At 34.1% G+C, this 22,501-nt stretch overlaps 1 protein-coding gene across 6 annotated transcripts in view; it reads right to left on the bottom strand.

Moving 5' to 3' along the window:
- The window catches only part of ARB2A (ARB2 cotranscriptional regulator A), a 388,449-nt gene that overhangs the window by 350,455 nt on the left and 15,493 nt on the right, over window positions 1-22,501 (bottom strand). Inside the window, exons 1-2 of one of the 6 annotated variants that reach the window (XM_081826572.1) lie at window positions 10,044-10,309; window positions 4,449-4,572 (exon numbers count right to left, since the gene is read on the bottom strand). The exons of 4 other annotated variants lie outside the window; for them this stretch is intronic. In XM_081826572.1, coding sequence (XP_081682698.1) covers window positions 4,449-4,554 — 106 coding nt within the window. In that variant the 5' untranslated portion in view covers window positions 4,555-4,572; window positions 10,044-10,309. Of the gene's footprint in view, window positions 1-4,448; window positions 4,573-10,043; window positions 10,310-22,501 lie in introns of those variants that run through there. One more of the 6 variants, XM_081826571.1, reaches the window with a different exon arrangement.

Genomic DNA, 22,501 nt, shown 5'->3' with positions numbered 1-22,501 from the left:
CGCCTGGGTGGCTCAGTTGGTTAAGCGACTGCCTTCGGCTCAGGTCATGATCCTGGAGTCCCGGGATCGAGTCCCGCATCGGGCTCCCTGCTCGGCGGGGAGTCTGCTTCTCCCTCTGACCCTCCTCCCTCTCATGCTCTCTGTCTCTCATTCTCTCTCTCTCTCAAATAAATAAATAAAATCTTTAAAAAAAAAAAAAAGAGGAAGATATTAATAATCAAGTGGATAAGATGACTCCTTCTGTGGAGACCAGTCAGCCTCTCTCCCCAGCCACCCCTGTCATTGCCCAATGGGCTCATGAACAAAGTGGCCACGGTGGCAGAGATGGATGTTATGCATGGTCTCGTCACTATGAACTTACACACACCAAAGCCAACCTGGCTACAGCCATTACTGATTGTCCAATCTGCCAGCAGCAAAGAACAACCCTTAGTCTAAGCCAATATGGCATCATTCCCGAAAGTGATCAGTCAGCTACCTGGTCACAGTGGATTACATCAGACCACTTCCATCATGAAAGAAGCAACATTCTGTGGATGCCTGGGTGGCTCAGTGGGTTAAATGTCTACTTTCGGCTCAGGGTCCTGGGACTGAGTCCCACATCAGGCTCCCTGCTCATCAAGGAGCCTGCTTCTCCCTCTTCCTGCCGCTCTCCCTGCTTGTGCTCTCTCTCTCTGACAAATAAATAAATAAAATCTTTAAAAAAAAAAAAAAAGCAACATTTTGTTCTTACTGGAATAGACACTTTCTCTGACTTACAGATTTGTCTTCCCCACATGTAATGCTTCTGCCGTATCTACTATTTGTGGAGTTAGAGAATGCCTTATCTACCATCGTGGTATTCCACATAGCATTGCTTCTGATCAAGGAGCTCACTTCACAGCAAAAGACAGGCAGCAATGGTCCCATGCTCATGAAATTCATTGGTCTTACCATTTTCCCCACTATCCTGAAACAGCTAGTTTGAGAGAATGGTGAAATGGCCTTTTGAAGATTCATTACATTGCCAGTGAGGTGAGAGAACCTTGCTGGGCTGAGCAAGATTCTCCAGAAGGCTGTACATACTCAGAATCAGTGTCCAATGTCAGCTGTTTCCCCCTAGCCATAATCTACAGGTCTAAAAATAAAGGGGTAAAATGGGAGTGTCACCATTCACTATTACCCCTGGTGAACAAGGAGAGAATGTTCATTTTCTCACTATTCTTATTACATATAGTATTAGGAATCCTAGCAAGTACAAAAACAGTAAGAAAGGAAATAAAAGGCATACTGTCCAATGTGCAAATGACATGATGGTTTACATAATCAAATATCAAGGAACCTACCCCCAAAATTCCTAGAACTATTAAATGACTCTAGGAAACTCATAAGATATAATATCAACACATAAAACTTGATTATATCTCCATAAAATATCAGTAAACATGTGGCAACTGAAATTAAAAACACAACACTGTTTATAATCACTCTAAATAATTAAAACTTATGTATAAATCTAATAACAAATGTTTACAACTTACATGTTGAAAATTACAAAATGGTGATGAAGGACATCAAAGATCTAAATAAATGAGAGACCTACCATGTCATGGATTGAAAGACGCAATAAAGATGTCAATTTTCCCCATATTCATCTATAGGTTTAAATATAATTCTTATCAAAATTTCAGTATATTTTTTGCAGATATAATTTTACTCTAAAATTTATATGGAAGAGCAAACAACCTAGAATAGCTAATAGTTAAACAATTTTGAAAAAGAATAAAATGGGAAGAATCACTCTACTCGAGTTTAAGATATACTAGTACAGTAATCAATTGAGTGTGATATTAAAGAAGAGACAGACACAGATCCATGGAGCAAAACAGAGAACCCAAAACAAGGCCACCCAAACCCCCAAATATACCCAATTCATTTTTGACAAAGATGGAAGAAGTAATTCCATGGTGGAAAGATACTCTTTTTCACAAATGGCGCTGGCGCAAATAGACATTAACAGGTCCCAAAAAACCAACCAACAAAACACACAACTTGACTTAGATCTCCTACCTTATATAAAAACTAACTCAAAATGTATCATTAATTTAAGTGTAAAATCTAAAATTATAAAACTTTTAGAAGAAAACACAGAAGAAAATCTTCACAAACCAGGGTTAGGCAAAGGATGCATAGACATGACACTAAAAGCATAGCCCATAAAAGATAAAACTGATAAGTAGATTTCTTTAAAGATAAGTTTAATTCAGTTTGACACTTTGTTCTAAATATACTTTGCTATGCACTGCCACTTTATTTTCTAGTATTTCCAATTTAACTCCTTCATTAATTGTTCTAAGCTCACATGTACCAGGCACTCTTATTCCTGTAGTACCAATGAATTCCGAGAAGCTAAGTAGCTAGTTCACGGTAAGTACAAACACCTGAGTTCGAATCCAGACAATTCCATCTTTAGACCCTATCCATACTCTTTTTACATAATTGTGGTAGCTTTAAAATCCAGAAGACCTACGTAAACTCTTATATATTGCTTGAGGAAGTGGAAATTGGAACGACTATTTGGAAAATGTAATTTTCACATTATCGAGTAAGGTTGAAGATGCACAAAATCTATTTAGGAAACCCAGTGAGTCTATTTAGAAAGAAACTCACACACATTCCTTGTCCTCTCTCCTAAATCAATCATTACTCTGAGAGTGCTAGTCATTTCCAGCAGCATACAAGCATACACTGAAACCTTCTAGAGGATTGTCCATAGCTGTCTCTAATTCCTCTCTTCCCATTTTATAAGGAAGCTCTTCAGTATAGCTTTCATTTCCACCAATTCGTGAAAACAGCTCTTTGTGATGATCACCAATGACCTCCACGTCATCAAATCTAAAAGTAATTTCTCATTCCTTGTCTAACCTGAATCATTATCATAACTGAATGAATTATTCCCATTTTCTTCATTTGGTGTTCAGGATCTCTCTCTTGCTCTTGGTTCTCAGCCTATTTTACTAGAAATTCATTTTCAGCTTCTTTTGCTGGTTCCTCTTCATCTTCCTGACCCTAGAGCTGAGATGCCCCAGGGTTCAGTCTTCAGATCTCTTTTCTGTCTACACTGACATCCCTGGTGATCTCAATTAGGACCTTTGGTCCTTTAAATATTACGTCCATGCTAATGATTCCTAGAACTTTTATCTCTAACCCAAATGCTCTACCAAACTCCATACTGAACTTTTCTACCTTCCTGTTTAAGTGGCATCTCAGTTTAATATTTAATATGTCTAAAACCTAACTCTTGCTTTTCACTACCCATCACCACAACCTGCTTTCCCAGTTTTCTTAATACATAGCATCTAACTTAGAGTTTTTTAGGCCAAGAACCTTCAAATTTATCTTGATTTCTCCTCTAACATCCCATGTCTAATCCAACAGAAAATCATGTCATCTCTTCCTTCAAAACATAACCAGAATCTGTCATCATCCTCTTTGCTACCACCCTAATCCAATACATCATTGTCTCTCACATTTGTGAAGAGAAAGCAATGCTCTTAGCCATTTTCCATTTTTGAAGGTAAGGGCTAGTTACACCACCCCCTTGATAGAACATTAGCTCTAAAAGCAGGGACAAGATGAGGCAAATTGTAAGCTAAGAAACTGGCTGCTTTATCATATACATGGTTTAGGCTTTCATGAAAAGAGATAAAAGGTAGTAGGAGAGATTCTTGAGGTATCTTCATCATCCAGCCTCATAAAGCAGGGTAGGATAGCAGTGAGGGATTCAGAAAAATGGCTGCAGTCAAGATGGGCTGGGACATTACCTACAAAGCATCATGAAGACCACAAAGACTCTACATTGAACAAGTAAAGAGACTCATTATCTGGCATAGTTGGCATCTCAATATTTAGAAAATCCGAAAATCTTTCGGTTCAACAAAGCACACTTATTTTAGGAGTAAAATTCTTTTAGCCTGCAGACTTAAAAAAAAGTCTAGAACTCAAAATACCCAAAGAAAGTCTAGGGTAAATTCACTCTGGGGTGTTAACATGTTGAGCCTTTCAAAAAATATCCCTAATTAATGCCACAAAGATAGAATACTGGATTATTAGGCAGATCATTTTCCTAGCCTAGCATGACATTCTGATCAACAAACTATGATAAAGGCAATAGTCTCAACTCAAGAGACCTACAGTGTTAGTTTTACCATTAAATATATGATTTTGGATAAGAAAAGGCTTATGAATTCCTACAGTTATAAAATTACATGATTCTGTGATTTATTTACTGAGTACATACTACATCTCAGATACTGAAAGAGCTGTTATGAGGAATACAAAGAATTACAAATGGATTAAATACTCACATTCTTATTTTAGAATTGAAATGAATGGAAGATCACCTAAATATTCCTGTGCCTTCATGAGGCACAATGAAAATACCCTGAAAAAGCAAATTAAGTATGTACCTTTCAGTGCTGTAGTCTTTTCTTTTTCATCTGGACCTCCCTGTTGGATTTGTGCCATGCTTATCCAAATGGGCAACAAAATTAAAGAGCTCAAGGAAATAGACATCAATCTTCAGAAGACAGTCTAGAATGAATGAAAGCAATAAATTAAGCTCTACTCAATCCTACCTATCCCATGAGAACTTCCTAGATCCTCCCAGTTGGGATTAATCTCTCTCTTCTGACTTCCCACTGTACTTGGTTGATGCCTATACCACAGTACTTATCGTAGCCTGCCTTGCATTATAGTTATTTACATATTTGTCTGGGTCAGCTAACAGATTACAAGCCCCAGGATAGAGGTACCAAGCTTTTGTCACCTTTATATCTCTCGTGTCACCAAACACAATACCTTATACATACAGATACCTAAAGTCACTGCATTTAATTTAGCTAAATTTACTATGTAACTTTAGTTCTCTATCATCTAATGTTTTTTTAAAAATATCTGCAGGTAGTTTTAAAAGCCTGAAATTTCCTTTAAAATAAACTATAAGCATGTGCCAATTACAAGGTCAGAATGTCTTCCTTCCAGAACAGTCAGTCAGAAGGAGAAAAATACATATAAAGTAACTAAGTTACCTCTGGTGTAATTCAAAATACAACTTTAAGGGAGAAAATCAGCCCTTTAAAAAATGAAACTATGTCAAATTCAATGTCTGGAAGCCATTCTCTATAAATGGCACTCCAGTAAACAATCATAATATAAAATTATGATTCGTTAAAAATCTAATTCTGCTCTATTTTGGCCAAAGGGAAGGCATTTACACTATAAATAGATGGTTTATTCCCAAAACCATCAAAGACAAAAAAAAGACGGAAGACAAAAACAAAAAACAAAAAAAACCCCACTATCCCTAAAGTTTAAAAGACAAAAATGCAACACATACAATGGAAAAAATTAAACTAATTTAGTCAATCCACGACTGTTAATGAAATTATATAAAAACTACATTCATGACAACAATAAAACGAAACTGAACATTCCTCTGATTGAGGAACCCAATTTATTTGCTATCCACAAAGCAAACCTCAGCTTCCATTCAGAGGAATATTTTATAATTATCTTTAAAAACTGAGGCATTTTCATAATCAACAGAGTATAGCAGAAAATATTTTTAAAAAACCAATACTGAGGGGTGCCTGGGTGACTCAGTCAGTTAAGCGTCTGCCTTCGGCTCAGGTCATGATCCCAGCGTCTTAGGCTCTCTGCTCAGCATGAAGCCTGCTTCTCCCTCTCCCTCTGCCTGCCACTCTGCCTGCTTGTGCTCTATCTCTGTCAGATAGATAGATAGATAGATAAATAAATAAATAAATAAATACATACATACATACATACATACATAAAATCTTTTAAAAAAAGTATAAATAACACTGAAAATATTTTTAAACTATGAATGTTCCAAAGAGTCATAAATCATATTGCCCCTATCTCAATTCTAACTGGAGGTATGGGGGGTGGTATAAGAGGAAAGACCTTCTGGCTTCACCATTAACTACATGTACCCTGGACAAATTATTTCACTTCTCTGTCCCTTATTTTCAAATATGAAAAATGGCAATGATAATCATGTTTCCCTCATACTGTTACAGTGAGGCTAAATGTAAAATATTTAGCATAGTACCTGATGTGTAATTAAGTGCTCAATGTATGCTGGCTTATATATTTTTTAATTGTTATAAATGTATCATGGCTTCACCATTTAATAATAGCTCTCTGGCCAGGGACAAAACAATATCCAAAATCTTCAGTTTCCTCATTTATCAGATGTAGCTCAAGAATTAGTGTTATAGAAGGTACGTATAGCTGATCATTGCTATTACTAGCAGTAACGCTGTTTGTCAACAGAGGTTTTCTAATAGGAATAACTAAAATATGAGAATATTTTTGACTGGGAAGGCATTCTCACTTAGCGGGGAAGAGGTTGCAATTTTTTTTCTATGAACAGGTAACTGAAAACTCTATAAATCTATAGGACTACAATGTGTCTACATTCCTTCAAGAAACTCTTGTAGTTTGTATGGTGGGTGATGTGTAAGATACCAGGGTGCAATGGTGAGTTAAAAGAGACACGGTCACGGCCCAGGTGGGGGCCTAACTCTCTAGCTACCAAAACAAACTGTCAAAATAGCTCCTTATAAAATATGTAAGACCTAGACTGATAATTGTATCACTGTCATAAAAAAGCATTATTTGTAAGGTTTATCTATTCATATGTAGGATATTAGTCTTATCTGTCAAGTCCCACAAGTTTGTGCACGGGTTTTACCAGCAACTCCCTATTATACACCATCCTATAGCAGAAACTGAAGAGAAATGTTCATAATGAGAGACCCCATGCACTGCTCTCTGTTAACAATTCCACAACTAAATTAACTATCTACAGGGACTTCTTGCATTGTTTACTATATCCCTCTGCCAACCCAGTATTTCTTCTAAAATATAAGCAGTTAGGTTATTTTTCATTGGCTCCAAATTGTCTGATTTCTAAACAGAACGATTTATACTATTATTTCATTGTGACTGTTTTAATGAGTGACATTATAAAATATTTTTGGTGCTAAAATAATTTTCAAGATTCACATTTTAAAGTTCTGGAGACCTAGTGTACAGCATAGTGACTGCAATTAACAATTCTGCATTGCATACTTGGAAACTGCTAAGAGAGTAGATCTCAAAAGTCCTTATCACACACACACACACAAAGATGGTTAACCACGTGAGGTGACGGATATGTTAATCAACCTTATCGTGGAATCATTTTGCAATATATACCTATATAAATCATTACATTGTACACCTTAGGCTTACACAGTATTAAATGTCAATTATATCTCAAAAAAAAAAAAACCTGGGAAAAAAGCTCTATAGCTTTTTTCTAAATACTGTACAATGTTTAATAACACATTCCCCCTTTAGATTTTGATCTCCCTGAGGACAGGTACCATGTCTGTCCCTAGCACATGTCTGGCATGTTTAGAACTCACTGGGTATTTGTTGAATTTAAAAATGAATGAGTAAAAGACAGAAGGGAAAAAAAGAAGATGCACATTTTAAAGAGTCATTTTGAAGATTCTCAAGATTCTCACAGCAATTAATAATCATATTCTTATTTTATATGAGATAACCAAAAAATACATGTCGTAATTTACTGAAGTGATGATATACAAGTTAAGAGACTACTAATTATTATCTGTGATCCTAAACATTCTAGCAGCAGATGCAAAGCAGGTAAGCATGAAGCAAAAGCAATTTGTCTGTTGCTCTTACTCACTGTTAGATTTTTACCCTCTCGAGTTATTTTCCATGGCTGTGGCACAGCTGGTGAAGCTAAATCAGGAGCATTATAAATTCTCAATTTAGTTTTCCTAATAAAAATTCAGAGTTATAACCTGCATGACCACAGATAAACACTACTGAAAATGCAGCCAGCAAGCCGTCTGATACATTTGATATATATTAATATGTGCACTCAACATAGTTTATTTAGTATTATCTGATGGAGGTTAGGTTATAGGGAATAAAGTGGTAGAAGGTTTTTACTGATGTGAATTGAGACACAGTTGACATGTTGTATACTTCATGATAACCAGTGCTGTTTAAATATGGTTTCCTAGAAATGGTTATAGTATAAACTAGATTCAAAACATCTCAGTTTGCAATTTCATTCTGTGAACTACACAAAGCAATTATCATATCTTCTTTCCTCCTATGATTCCAACAGAGAATCCACCATGTATAAATAAAGCTATAAATAACTTGTCATCTGTAATCTTTATCCAGTCAGCATTTCAAAACATGAAACAGTAGAATATTTCTTAGTTGCCCTGTTTGCTCAAAATATGGCATGAGCACTTATAATATGTATAGGAAAATACACAGACGCCTAAGTTTTCTACGTCTCTTTGTTTTTAGGTAGGTATTAAATAGGAACTAGATATAGATGATTTTGTAATAGAAGGCCTTTCCACCTCACATTCTGAATACAATGATGAAAGTATAACATATATCACAAGACAAGTAAAACTACGTTAATTCCCTACGACCTTTGGAGCTCAAAGAATCTATGCTTACTAAGTCAGGCTCTGGAAATCCAGCAAATAGCAGCCAACTTGTGGAAGAAAGTACAGTGAGTGAATTGGTACAGAGAGTTTCGAGAAACCAAAAGATCTACTCAAATTACAGTCAAAATATCCCTATTACTCAGAAGTATCCTGAGCTTTGAAAAGCTAAATAACCTGGCTCAGGCATCCCAGACGGTAAGGGGATTCTAACTCCGGTCTTCTAACCCCTACTTAGAAGCTCTTATGAGCTCCCTCTACCTGCATGGTGGAGTCAAATTACTTAAACTATTCCAGTTTCAATTTACAGTTTATGCTATAGAAAGTTTTCATTTTTGTGTACTAATTTATATTATCAGGAAGTATTACAATTTGGAGTCTGAGCAAGTTGGACGTAGTTAATTATATAGAGATGAAACATGTCGACCAAAATTGTCTCCGTCTATTTGGTTTGCTGTTCAGAGTTAAGATTGATAAAAATTACTCCTCATCATTCCTCACAATACTTTGGTAAATCAAATGTCTAAGAGAAAGAGTCAAAAGTTAAGGAATGCCAAATACAAAGATTTTAGAAGAAACTGATAATGCACTACTGTGCCTTTTTAACAGGTTCCAAAACTGGAAGTCACCTGGGTAATTTTCACATTGCTTTGTGCCCAGCAAAAAGACAAGCTCGACAAGGCTAGAATGAAATCCTTAGAATATCTTCAAAACAATGCTAAAACTCAAACTAAGAAATTAAACAAGGACTAAGATAATTCTTGATTTTGAAGCCCCTAAAAAGAAAAAAGGGAATTTAAGCAGTCTTTTATGAAGTTTTCATAATATGGAGCAGAAATAGCAGAGCTATGGCTGAGGACAAAATAATTCTCAAAAAGATATGCTCAAAACTTTGGAAAAACAGAGTATCTCGAACAAATAGCCTCTTTTATATGGGTCAAGTATAAATGTCACATAAGCTACTTCAGAGACTTTGAATTCTATGGTAAACATAAACAATAAAACATAAACAATATTATTAATATACATAACTCCAGGCCAAATTAAACTAGTAGAAACTACTATATTCATAAGATTTCAAAGTAGCCAATACTATGAAATAGCAGTAGTAACTTACTTGCAAAGCCTACATCAAATTTTCTCATTCCATATATATGCTTACCAGCATCTCTGCTAAATTATGTGAACTCAAGGTTCAACTTAGATTTTAAAATATAATATGCATATGATAGACACTAAGGTGAACCCAAACCCCAGATGCCCCCTTCAAGGGGAACTTGCTGCTCAGAGGCAGGGAGTACAGTTAGCAAAGAGCCTCCCACTTTTCCCCACTTCAGAGTCTGCCTCAGATGCTGAGAGTTGCCTCACTCAAAATCATGCCTTTCCCAGGCTGACTGGCTTAGTCACTAACTGAGTCAAGTGGGAATATGAAGGCCCCACCATTTCAGACTAATGCAGACAACTATGACAGGCAATATTTGCTCCAGAGCTCACCATCAGGTTGGTGGAGGTTTTGTCAGACCTGCATTAAGTTCAACTTCTCTCTCCAACCAATCCTGTTGTCCTCCTTCTTTTCCTAAGTGTTGATCTTTAATAAACATCTTGCACTCCAAATTTATCTCAGCATCTACTTCTGAAAAATTCAAGCTGTGACAATGTACTTTTCTAAATACTTTTTTCTGAAAGTAAAAAAAAATTTCATATGTTAAGAGACAAGATGTATCCAGAATATATAAAGAATTCTGGCAACTCAACAATAAAGACAAATAACCTAATTTAAAAAATGAACAAAGGATATGAGTACACATTTCTCCAAAGAAAATGACTAAAAAGCACAAAAAAGATATGAACAGCATCATTAGTCATTAGGAAAATGAAAATCAAAACAACAATAAGATACCACTTCACACCCTAAGGCATGGCTATAATCAACAAGAAAGACAGTAACAAGTATTGATGAGAATGTAGAGAAATTGAAATCCTCATACATTGTTAGCTGGGATATACATTGGTATATACCCATTTTAGAAAAGTTTAGCAGTTCCTTAAAATGTTAAACAGATTTACCACATGACCTAGCAATTCCACTTTAGGTATATATCCAAGAAAAATGAAAACACATGTCCACACCAAAACTTATACACAAATGTTCCTAAAAGCATTATTCATTAATTCCCAGAAAGTAAATGTCTATCAAGTGATGATTAGATAAATTATGGTATATCCATACAAAAGAATATTATTCATTAATAAAAAGTGAAGTACTGATAAATGCTACAACATGAATAATCTTCAAAACATTAAGTGAAAGAAACCAGCTACAAAAGACCACATATAATTCCATTTATATGAATTGACAAGAATAGGCAAATCCACGGAAAGAGAAAGTAGATTATTGCGTTTTGGGTGTTGGAGGTGGGGAGTAAAGAGTGACTGCTAATGGGTATGAGGTTTCTTTTTGAGGTGATGGATTCCAATAGTCCAAAAGAGATACACTGGAAGAGTGTACCTCACTGTGTATTAAATGGTTCTCTCTTTCCATCTCTTCTCTACAACTATAATGCCAAATGTCAAGGCACAGTCTAGAAAGGGAAAAGGCTTGCCCTTTTCATGCACTCTTCTCTATTCCTTTTATGAAACAAGAGTGCTAAGTGGACTTTAGGCAGACTCATTTAAAGAACTTCTCTCTTCCAATGTCCCTACCACCCTACTATCCCTCCCATCAGAGCTAGGTTAGCAACCTGCTCTACCTAGACATTAGGGGCAAACTCAGTATTTCCTAGGTATAAAAGGAAAACATTATATATAAAGTTTTTGTAAATCACAGTGCTTTAGTCCAGCTGCTTCTAGTTCTGTGCATTGCAGGTTCTCTGTCAATGGTAATTTGCCTCCCTGGCCTGTCACTATTCCTTACATACCCCTTCCAATGATGCAGTGATTTATTTTGGTTATGATTTAGTTAATTCCTTGACCATATACCACTTAATAACACCCCAATTTTATCCAATTTCTAACAAGGAATGAAATTTAATAATACTGCTTTATTATTATTATTATTAATCATTATTATCAGAATCGATCCCACATATTGTATTAACTTACTTCAAAGTTAGAAACATACCATTTGCTATACAAACAAAAACAGAAAAAATTAAGCATATAATCAAGCAATTTACTCTTAATGCCAGTAAACTATACTAATAACACCAGCAATAAAGTTTAAAGGTAAAGTTAAGCTTTGTGGCGATCACAATTGTACTGCAAATAAGACATTTAAGTACCACTCATAATCAGTGTCTACTGACAGTGCATTCCTTGTTGTAGTATTTAAGGGGAAAAATCTCTGTGAAGCCTGATTTTACCTAAATGTGTTAAGTACGAGTAATGTTCTCATTTAAGTGCCTTCAGAACGGATTTTTTTTTCACTTCTAGAATTTCCCAATTCTTTATAAAGTGATAGTACTTTCTAGAATTTCATGTTCGTACCATATTTCAACAAAACCCAATCGTGGAACCAACAGGAAATGAATTCAGAAAGATCTGGGAAGGCTCTATATTGCTGTGATACTACAAAATCTGATCTTAAAAAAAGAGAGCTAGGAATGTGAAATCTCAAGTCAATACTTTAAACTACCATATTAGTTACAGTGGTTATTTACTTCATTCAGAAAACAATACACATAATTCATACCTTGCCTAAATTAACAAAGGACTTGGGACAATAAAATTCTCTTGTTCTAAAAGCAAAGGGCTTTGAACCCTCTTGGCTTCTGTAAAATATTTTTTCCCCAACAAAGACAACCATTACTTAGCCACACTATTAATTACAGGAAATTAACTCTGTGGCACTGAAGTCGTCAGCACAAGGGCACTTTGTGGAATGTTAAGACATTTATGTTACTAGACCTATGCTTAAACACTATGCCAGATGGCTCTCATTACTATTGTCTACATAAGCACAAAGTGGTAGAATCCCTTCCTCTGATCATGAGAGTCAACAATTTTACAACTAGACTTCACTTCCAACATTATAGCTATGACTCCTGAGTGACCCTCCTGCTGAGAATAACTAAACTTAGAAGGTACATCACAAAACTCAGAATATCTACAAATGCTGCTCACTAAATTATCATAAAGGAAGAAACAATATCTGCAGAAAAAGTATTTGATAAAATTCAATAAAATCCAAAAAGATTCATTTTTGGAAGAGAACTCATAGCAAAGTAAGAAAAAAGGAACACCCTTTACATAATAAAGAGGTTCAACAAAACAAAACAGAAATACGGTAAAATTGCTCTTCATAGTAATATATTAAAAACATTCTCTTTAAAATCAGGTACCAGAAAAGAATGTCCATCATTACCACTTTACTATTTCCACTTCTAATCAAAGTTTTCTAGAGGTTCTACTAGTATAATAAAATATGGAAAAGTAAATGAAAATGTATCAGGATTGAAAAGGGAAAGTTTTTATTTGCAGATAATATGACTATATAAAACAAAAACAAAACAAAATAAGAGCCAAGAAACAAGATTTTCTAGAATCAAAAAACAAGAATATTTAAGTCTTTTATTAGGAATAAAAAGAAAATTCAGCAAGATGGCTAAAGTGATTTATATATAAAAATAAAGTGTATTTACAAATACCACCAACATCAGTTATAAAAAAAATAGTTTTAAAGCATAGTTTTTAAAAAAAGACATCATTTATAAATGCAAAAAATAAAAACCTACATATTAAGAATAAATCTAACAAAAGATGTATTAAACCTATATGCACAAAATGATAAAATGTTATTGAAAGACATTAATGAAGACTGAAATACATGAAGAGATATATCATATTCAGAGAAAAACCCAATACCGTAAAGATATCAGTTTTCCTCTGATAAATGGATTCAATATAATTCCATTCAAACCCAACAGAACTTGAAAAATTAATACAAAATGTTCTATAGAAGAACAGCCAAGAATAGCTAAGACACACCTAAAGAAGAAGAATATTATAGAAGAGTTGCCTTATTAGGTATCACCATAACTCACACAGTAAGTCACTAGTATTGGAATAAATAAACTGATCTATAGAAGAGAACTATAAAACAGATCCACATAACAGATTTATGTGACACAGATGATACTAACATATCACTGGGGAAAGGATGGACTTTCCAATAACTGGGACAACTGATTAACTATATAGTAAAAAAAAAAAAAAAAAAAAGAAAGGAAGAAAAGAAAAGATACCTACCTGACTCCATACATAGAGATCAATTTTGAATGCACTAAGGGCATAAAGCAAAACTTTAAACTTTTAGGGAAAAATATAGACTACTGTTTTGATGTTGGGGCAAGGAATAAAAATGTAATGAGATGTTATTTTACACTCTCTAGACTAGAAAAAATTAAGAAACCTGGCAATACCAAAAGTTAAAAAGAATGGAGTTTGAGGAAGATTCTTATTCACACTGCTGATCAAAATATAAATTAGTAGGGGCATCTGGCTGGCTCAGTCAGAAGAGCATGTGAGTCTTGATCTTGGGTTTGTAAGTTCAAGTTTCACACTGGGTGTAGAGACTACATACACAAACAAACAAACATACAAACTTAAAAAAAATTTCAACCACCATTAAAAAAAACCATAAAATATAAATTAGGGTAAAAACTTTAGAAAAATTGACATGAGATTACCAAATTAAACGTTCTTATCATCTTAACCCAACAATCTCCTATCTTTGTTCATTACTTGGTCTTGTACATGCACATCAGGAGACGGGTGTGTAAATGTTCACAAAATATTCATGTCTTCACAAAAGCCAGTTTATTCATTATCTATAAGTGCATAACAAATTACCTCAAAATGTAGTTGCCAAAAATAATAAACACTTATCATAATCTCTCATGGTTTCTGTAGATCACAAATTTCAGAGCAGCCCAGCTGGAAGGTTCTGAATCCGACTCATGAGGTTGCAGTTAAGATATATTGGCCAGGTCTGCAATCATCTGAAGACCTGGCTAGAGCTAGAGGTGACTCACTCACACAGATAAATTATTGATACCAGTTGTTGTTAGAAGCCTCATTATCTCCCACATGGGCTTCTTCAGAGGTCTGCTTGAGGATCACCATGACATGACTTCTGAGAGAGAGCCACAAGAGCAAGGGGAAAGCTACCAAAGTCTCATCATCACTTCCTTGACACTAAACTGGCACAGAGGGCAACCCTTTTCAATGCAGGAAGGGTCTACACAAAGGCATGGATATCAAGAAGAAAAAATCATTGGGGACCATCTTAGAGTCTGGCAACCAAAACTGGAAAGGGCTGTTCTCCAATTACAGGAGGGCAAATCTACTGTAATATATTAATAGAGATGAACACTATATAGTAGTGAAAGTGAATAAACCACAGCCACACTCAAAAATATGGGTAAGTTTCCAAATTTTCAAATAATGAGTTAACAACTAAGTCTCAGGAAACTACATACAATATAATACTATTTATACAGAGCTCAAAAACAAACTAAATTAAAACAATTTACAGGTATCACAGTTTAGTAAAAAAAAAAAAAAATCAAGAGAAAAACACAAAATTCAGAACAGTGTTTCTCTCTGGAAAGTGGGAAGGGCATGAGATGGGCAGAGACACATAAGTCAATTTTAGTTATTGACAGTGCTTTGATTCTTGGATTGAGTGAATTTACAGCTGTTCATTATATCATTATGTTTATAACCTGCATAAGCATTACATATAGGGTAGCCACTTGTGAATCAGTATATAATATACACACAATCACACATAGGCCCTAGCTGCATATATTTTTTTAATTTATCAACAATATATTTTTATATAAATGATAAAGAAAAGCATTAAAAAAAAGAATATAACTAATTTTAGTAGTGCTGCCTTCTATAATTTGCTCTTTGGTGCATTTTCCTCTAATTGTAATGTTGAGAGTCCAGTCTCATCTAATTAGTCAGAAATTTGGGTGTCCTGCTGGTGAATAAATCCTAGTAGAAGCAGTCATAAGGTAAAAGGATAAACAGGTATTGAGTAAACTTCAGAGCAGTTATATATCAATCAAATAAGCTATCACTAAAATCCAATTGATTCATTCCCTGTTTTGAAATGGAACTAATATTCTGAATAAAAACTGATTTCCTCAAAAGCTTTGGTACCAGCTATTTAAAAAAATAAACTGTAAATATTTTTTAAAACTTCTATTAAAAGTAACATCCAAAACTTTATGCATTTCTGAAAATATCAACTCTCATTTATGCTTTTGTTGATTGTTTGGTATATTGCCTCTAATAAGTATAACTAGTAAAATTTGCCTTTGAGAATATACAAGTGATTAAAATTTTTTAATGCTGGCGTAAAGGGCAGTTATAAGCAACTGGAAAATGAAAGATGAGGACTAAGAATTCAATTAAGAATAATCTGTCCCCTTGACTACTAACGGATAGGCTCTAGTCACAAAAGACTATTTCCCAGAGTATCATCTGCCAGTTTTTCAACATGACACAAAAATGGGCTTTAATTCCGAGAAAAAAACAGTAATCTTTCCTTGTTTTCCAAAATAAGGTGAAAAAGGAAAATGCTGTAACAGCAGCCACTGGAGAGAGGACTTGATGTTAGAATAAGAATAAAACAAGCATAAAATATTTTAACTGGTGCTTTGTCTGAACATAACATTTTGTTAAATTCATTTCTATTTGTTTAAATGACAAATGCTGAAAACACTGCTTTTTCTGCATGAGAGTTAAACTTCCTTTCACTGAAAAACAGATGTTGATTCTACCATCTTTTATTGGTGCACAAATTAGCAATAAGAAAATTATAAAGCTGCCTAGACTAACAAAGAATTAGCACTAATGTTTGGTCAAACTATATACTTAAAGACCTATATCTGCTTTTAAATAAGCTTATATTTTATTCATTTGAAATACTGTCCACAAATTTTGCTCTAACACCTCAGGTATTACTTAGTCCCTACCTGAAATCTGACTTGTGGCATTGTTCTTCATGTAGTTGAAGGGCTTCGTTTAGTTTCTAATAAAAATATTCATATATTTTAATATTTGTTGATGTAAACCTGGCTTTACACACAGAGAAACACAAACATACATACACATACTCACACTTCGAGCCTCCAGTGCTGGCCATTTACAGATCACTAAAAGAAATATTATTTAAAGCAAGTTTAAATAAAGATTCAAAACATAAATCACAGAACTGGAAGGGCATAGAAGCTAGCTCTTTCACAATCCCCGTTTCTATTTTAATAGTGGTTAAATACTATACAATAGACACCAGGCTTGTATAAAGTCCTGAACAATTCTAAATATAACAACATCCCTTCCCATTTAAAATGATTCCTTATACAATCAATATTTTGGAGCTGACTTCTTAAACTCAAGAATCCTACTGCGATTTAATCAATGAGTCAACAAAACTGCCAGTTCTGCATAAGAACCATTCAGAAGAGGAGCGCCTGGGTGGCTCAGTAGTTAAGCATCTGCCTTTGGCTCAGGTCATGATCCCAGGGTCCTGGAATCGGGTCCCACATCAGGCTCCCTGCTCAGTGAGAAGCGTGCTTCTCCCTGTCCCACTCCCCCCACTTGTGTTCCCTCTCTCACTATATCTCTGTCAAATAAATAAATAAAATATCTTAAAAACAAAAAAAACATTCAGAAGAAAAAGAAATGAAGTGCAGATTAAACTCTGAAATAAATTCATTGGAGGGGCATAGAAATTCATCCGACAAAGTATTCAAGTGAATAGGGTGCACCTAAACCAAGAAAGTGGATTTAAAAAAAAACTGGCAACAACAAAAATAAGGAAATGATATTAACTCAGACACTGTGCAAAAGAAAAATTTAACAAAGCTACATACTATATCAAAGATATGTTTCTAAAATACTGTAATTTTGTTTATATTTTAAAGGTACAGGGACACTCACTATTTTAGGACTTTTGTAAAAAGGAAAAAATTTTTTTTAATTTTATGGAGTAACTGGCCCTTAATTTATATGTTTTAATATTTAGATCTTCCTAATACTGACATGTCTTTAAAACTGGATAGAAAATATATGGAAAAATACATATGGAAACATATATGGAAAAATGCCTGAAGTAGTCACTTACCAACAAAAAAAAAAACAAAACAAAGTTTTGTTATTACAGAATGTAAAGCATAGACAAAACCACCTCACCCAAATGTTCTGCAGAAATTCAAAACAAGTCTTAGGCAGTCAGACACTTAATAAATAAGATAACCACTAGATCTATAATTCTATAGGTAAATATGCGTTGAAAGGTTGAAATTAACTACAACAAACATAAGTGACTATTGCTTTAAAAATTGTGCTGCAGCTGCTATTAGGCCAACACTTTGAGAAAACAAAAGGTGGCTGGGCTCTGAGAGAAATACATTTTAATGTTTATAGTCTAAGACTCTCTAAAGAAGAAACCTTTTCTTATTTTTAGAGTAATCTTTACTACAATGTGTTACTTGGTTTTGCTCAGATTTTGTTTTTTCCATATCTTTCAAAATAACATTCACTGCTTAATTAAAAATAAAGTTTAAATTTTAAGACATGAAATATTTCTTCTACTCTGAAACATCTCTCATTCACTAATTACTATTCCTGAAATACTTTCTTCAAATACTGTACTCTCATAAATACCTCATGAAATTTAGCTCTTTGCATTTTATATTACAGTCATCTACATACAAGTCATATCACCTCTCAGAGGGTAAGCACTGTGCCTTTCTCATCTTGGCATTTCTTACCTATAATGGGCTCATAAATGTCTTAAATAGCGCTTGTTTGCAAAATAATCAAAGTCTATAGAAGCAGATTACATCCCCCCAAAGGAGAAAGTAAGGATAACTAATGCAAAAATGAGTCCTTACTTCATTTTTGAAACTGTATTTATATAATTTAGTAAACAAGTAATACTAAATGATACTCTTTCAAATGAGGCCTAGTAGCTAATTTAGATTAATTACTGAAATAATAAAAATTGATACTATTAGAAGATATGGTAGGATTTAGATAATGTTTACAGTCAAGGTCTTATTCAGAAAGAAACAATACACAGTAGGGACATAGCCATATAGAAACATAGGGTTTACATAATACTTGTAATCAGGGTCTCATTCAGAAGGAAGCAATACACTCTAAAAAATAATAGCCATAAGAAAACACAGTATCACTTCATTATTGAGTTGATGCATAGGCAGACCTTTCTATCTTTTCCTAAGTTTAAGACTAATTTTAGGATTTCAGAATCTTCTGAAATTCATAGTAGACCAGTAAAGTTTAGGGATGCATAAACAGAGCTGCATGGAAAATGTAAAATATTTATTATCTTTTAACAGTTATATGACTCAATCAAAGTACAAGAATGATCAAATGGGAACTTTCTCAATGAAGACGGCAAATAGTAGAAGAGAAAAAAGATATCCCTCTCAAATATCACTGCAACTTTTCCCATTAGGTCAACATGTAAACAACCTTAGCTGTTTTACGTATACAGGATATGTGACACATATTGGCAAACTGGCTCATAAAAGGGAAAAGGAAGAACCACAGGATTTCAAACCACATGAACCATATATAAACATTTGAGTGTAACAAATTCTGACGTTTCAACTCTGATTTTCCATTCCAGGCACTTGGTTTCACAATGCCAGGTAAATGGAAGAGAGTAGAAAAATCATAGACTAATAGTAGTGAAAAATTGAGGATGGTGTTCCTTCCACACTCTAAGCATCTCTACCTAAAATTCAAAAGCAGTATGAAAAAGGCAGTTGCAGGAATGGAGTACTAATAGTTAATAACTACAAGTTAGAATGTGAAACCCTCTGGTTCATTTCAGGAATCTGTAATCTTTTAGGCATTATATGTCGGGCAGACAGATTATCAATGTTTTCCGAAGTTCACTATATAATTACTGAACAAAATCAATCAAATAACATATGCACCCTATCCACATCTAAATTCTCCATTTTAATTTTAATGATGTATAGCAAACTCTAAATACCACATAGGCAGTTACTTTTCCAATCATACTTGGTGTCAAAAGAAGGTAACATCTGAAAGTTCTCTAAATCAGAGGAGTGTCGTCCCTGAGAGAAGACAAATTATCAGGGTAGACAAGAGTATGATTGCAAAAGCACTGAGTAGTGAGTACAGAATCAAAAATGTTGAAAAACTAAGTTCTTTCTTCCTGAGATCAGGAACAAGGCAGGAATACCCACTTTCATCATTAACTGTACTAAAAGAAATACATGTGGATAGGGTATATAAAATGCAGCATTTGATTGCCTTTGCCCATTAATTTATAAATACCCACATTTACCATTATGTGAATGGAGAGAAGTAAATGTGGATATGGTAAATAAAATGTAGTATTTGACTGGCTTGGTTCATAAGTTTATTATAGAGTGAGCTCTGGATACACTAATAATCTGCCTGACCTACACATCAAATGCTTAAGTCACTATTCAGTGCAATGGGGGGGGGGGGAGAGGAGAGGAGGCACAGAGATTGGAAGAAAGAACTAAAACTATCTTTAATTGCATTTTATGTGACTGTTAACATGGAAAATCCCAGAGAAACTACAAAACTACTACTGTTAACAAATTTAACAAGGTCAGAGAATACAAAGCCAATGTATATCTAAAATTCAACTATATTCATATGAATACAGGTACATACATATCAAGAACAATCAGAAAATATGGGGAAAAAATCACTTCAGTGGCGCCAAAAACATAAATTCCTAAAAATAAAGCTAAAAGAAGAGATCCAAGAATGTTACATTAAAAATCACTGTTGGGGAAAAAAAAAATGAAGATCTGAATAAATGGAAAGAAATACCACTTTCAGGATTAGTAAACTCACTATTTTTAAGACAATGTTCCCCCCCAAATTTATTTATAAATCCAACATAATCCCAATCAGATCACTGGAGGCTATTTTGTAGATATTGGAAAGTTAATTCTAAAATTCATACAGAAATGCAGAAGACCTAGAATAACCAAAGTAATTTCATAGCCCAATGAAGTGGAAGAAGTACCCTAACTAATTTTAAAAATTACCACAAAGCTATAGTAATCAAAACAGTTTGGTACTGAGAAAAAAAGATATATACATCAAAGAAACCGAAAAGAGTCTAAAAATAGACAAACACATATAAAGTCAGTTGATCTCCAACAAAAGTGTAAGGCTATTAAACAGAAGGAAAGTCTTCAATAAATAATGCTGATTCAATTGAATATCTGTATGGAAAAAGATAAAAACCAACTCCTATCTCACATGATACATAAAGAGTAACTCAAAATAGATCACAGACCTGGATATAATACCTAAAACTATAAAAATTTGGAAGAAAACACAGGAGAAAATCTTTGCAACCTTAGAGTAGGCAAAAGTTTCTTAGTTGTAACAACAACCAAAAAAACCCCACGAAACATAAAAGAAAAAAATTGGTAAGTTGTGTCTCATTAAAATTAAAAAACATTTGCCCTCTAAAAAATAACATTAAGAAAATGAAAAAGAAGCCACAAACTGGAAGAAAATATTTGAAAAAGACATATCAGAAAAAAAGACTTGTATACAAATTATGGAAATAACTCTTACAACTGAATAATAATAATAACCCAATTTAAAAGAAGTCAAAACAAAAGTCCAGACCAAGACAGCTATACAGGTGAATTCTACCAAACATATTACCTCTTCTTCTCAAACTATTCTAAAAAATAGAAGAGGAAGAAAAACTTCCAAATTCATTCTATGGGGACCAGTATTTCTGTGATACTAAAACCAGATGAACACACAACAAAACAAGACAAAACAAAAACAAACAAAAAAACTACAGGCCAATATCTCTGATGAACGTAAGGTAAAAATCCTCAACAAAATATTAGCAAACCAAATCCAACTATACGTTAAAAAAAACAGTTCACCACAATCAAGGGGGATTTATTCCCGGGATTCACTGGTGGTTCAAATATTCCTGAATCAGTCAACATGATACATCATATCAATAAGAGAAAGGATAAAAACCCTATGATCATTTCAACAGATGCAGAAAAAGCATATGACAAAGTACAACATCTATGTGTGATAAAAAACCCTCAACAAAGTAGGTTTAGAGAAAATATACCTCAACATAATAAAGGCCATATATATGAAAAACCCACTGCGAACATTATACTCAATGCAGAAAAACTAAGAGCATTTCCCTAAGGTCAGGAACAAGATAAGGATGTCCTCTCTCACCACTTTTATTCAACATAGTACTGGAAGTCTAGCCACAGCAATTAGACGACAAAAAGGAATAAAAGGCATTCACACTGGCAAGGAATGAGTAAAACTTCCACTATTTGCAGATGACATGATACTATATATAGAAAAACCCTAAAGACTCCACCTAAAAACTACTAGAACTGATAAATGAATTCTGTAAAGTCACAGGATACAAAAGCAATGTAATCTATTACCCTTCTATATACTAATAATGAAGCAGCAGAAAGAGAAATTAAGAAAACAATCCCATTTATAATTGCACCAAAAAGAATAAAATAACTGGGAATAAACTTAACCTAGGAGGTGAAAAACCTGTACTCTGAAAACTATACAACAATGGTGAAAGTAACTCAAGACAACACAAAGATATGGTAAGATATTCCATGCTCGCAATGTCCACAATAGCCAAACTGTGGAAAGAGCCAAGATGTCCATCGATAGATGACTGGATAAAGAAGATGTGGTATATATATACAATGGAATATTATGCAGCCATCAAAAGGAATGAGATCTTGCCATTTGCAACGACGTGGATGGAACTGGAGGGTATTATGTTGAGTGAAATAAGTCAAACAGAGAAAGACATGTATCATATGATCTCACTGATATGAGGAATTCTTAATCTCAGGAAACAAACT

The sequence above is a fragment of the Leptonychotes weddellii genome, chromosome 7, assembly GCF_054177405.1.
Source record: "Leptonychotes weddellii isolate Sample4059 chromosome 7, ASM5417740v2, whole genome shotgun sequence".
Lineage (NCBI taxonomy): Eukaryota > Metazoa > Chordata > Mammalia > Carnivora > Phocidae > Leptonychotes > Leptonychotes weddellii.
This window is presented reverse-complemented; position numbering and strand designations above follow the sequence as displayed.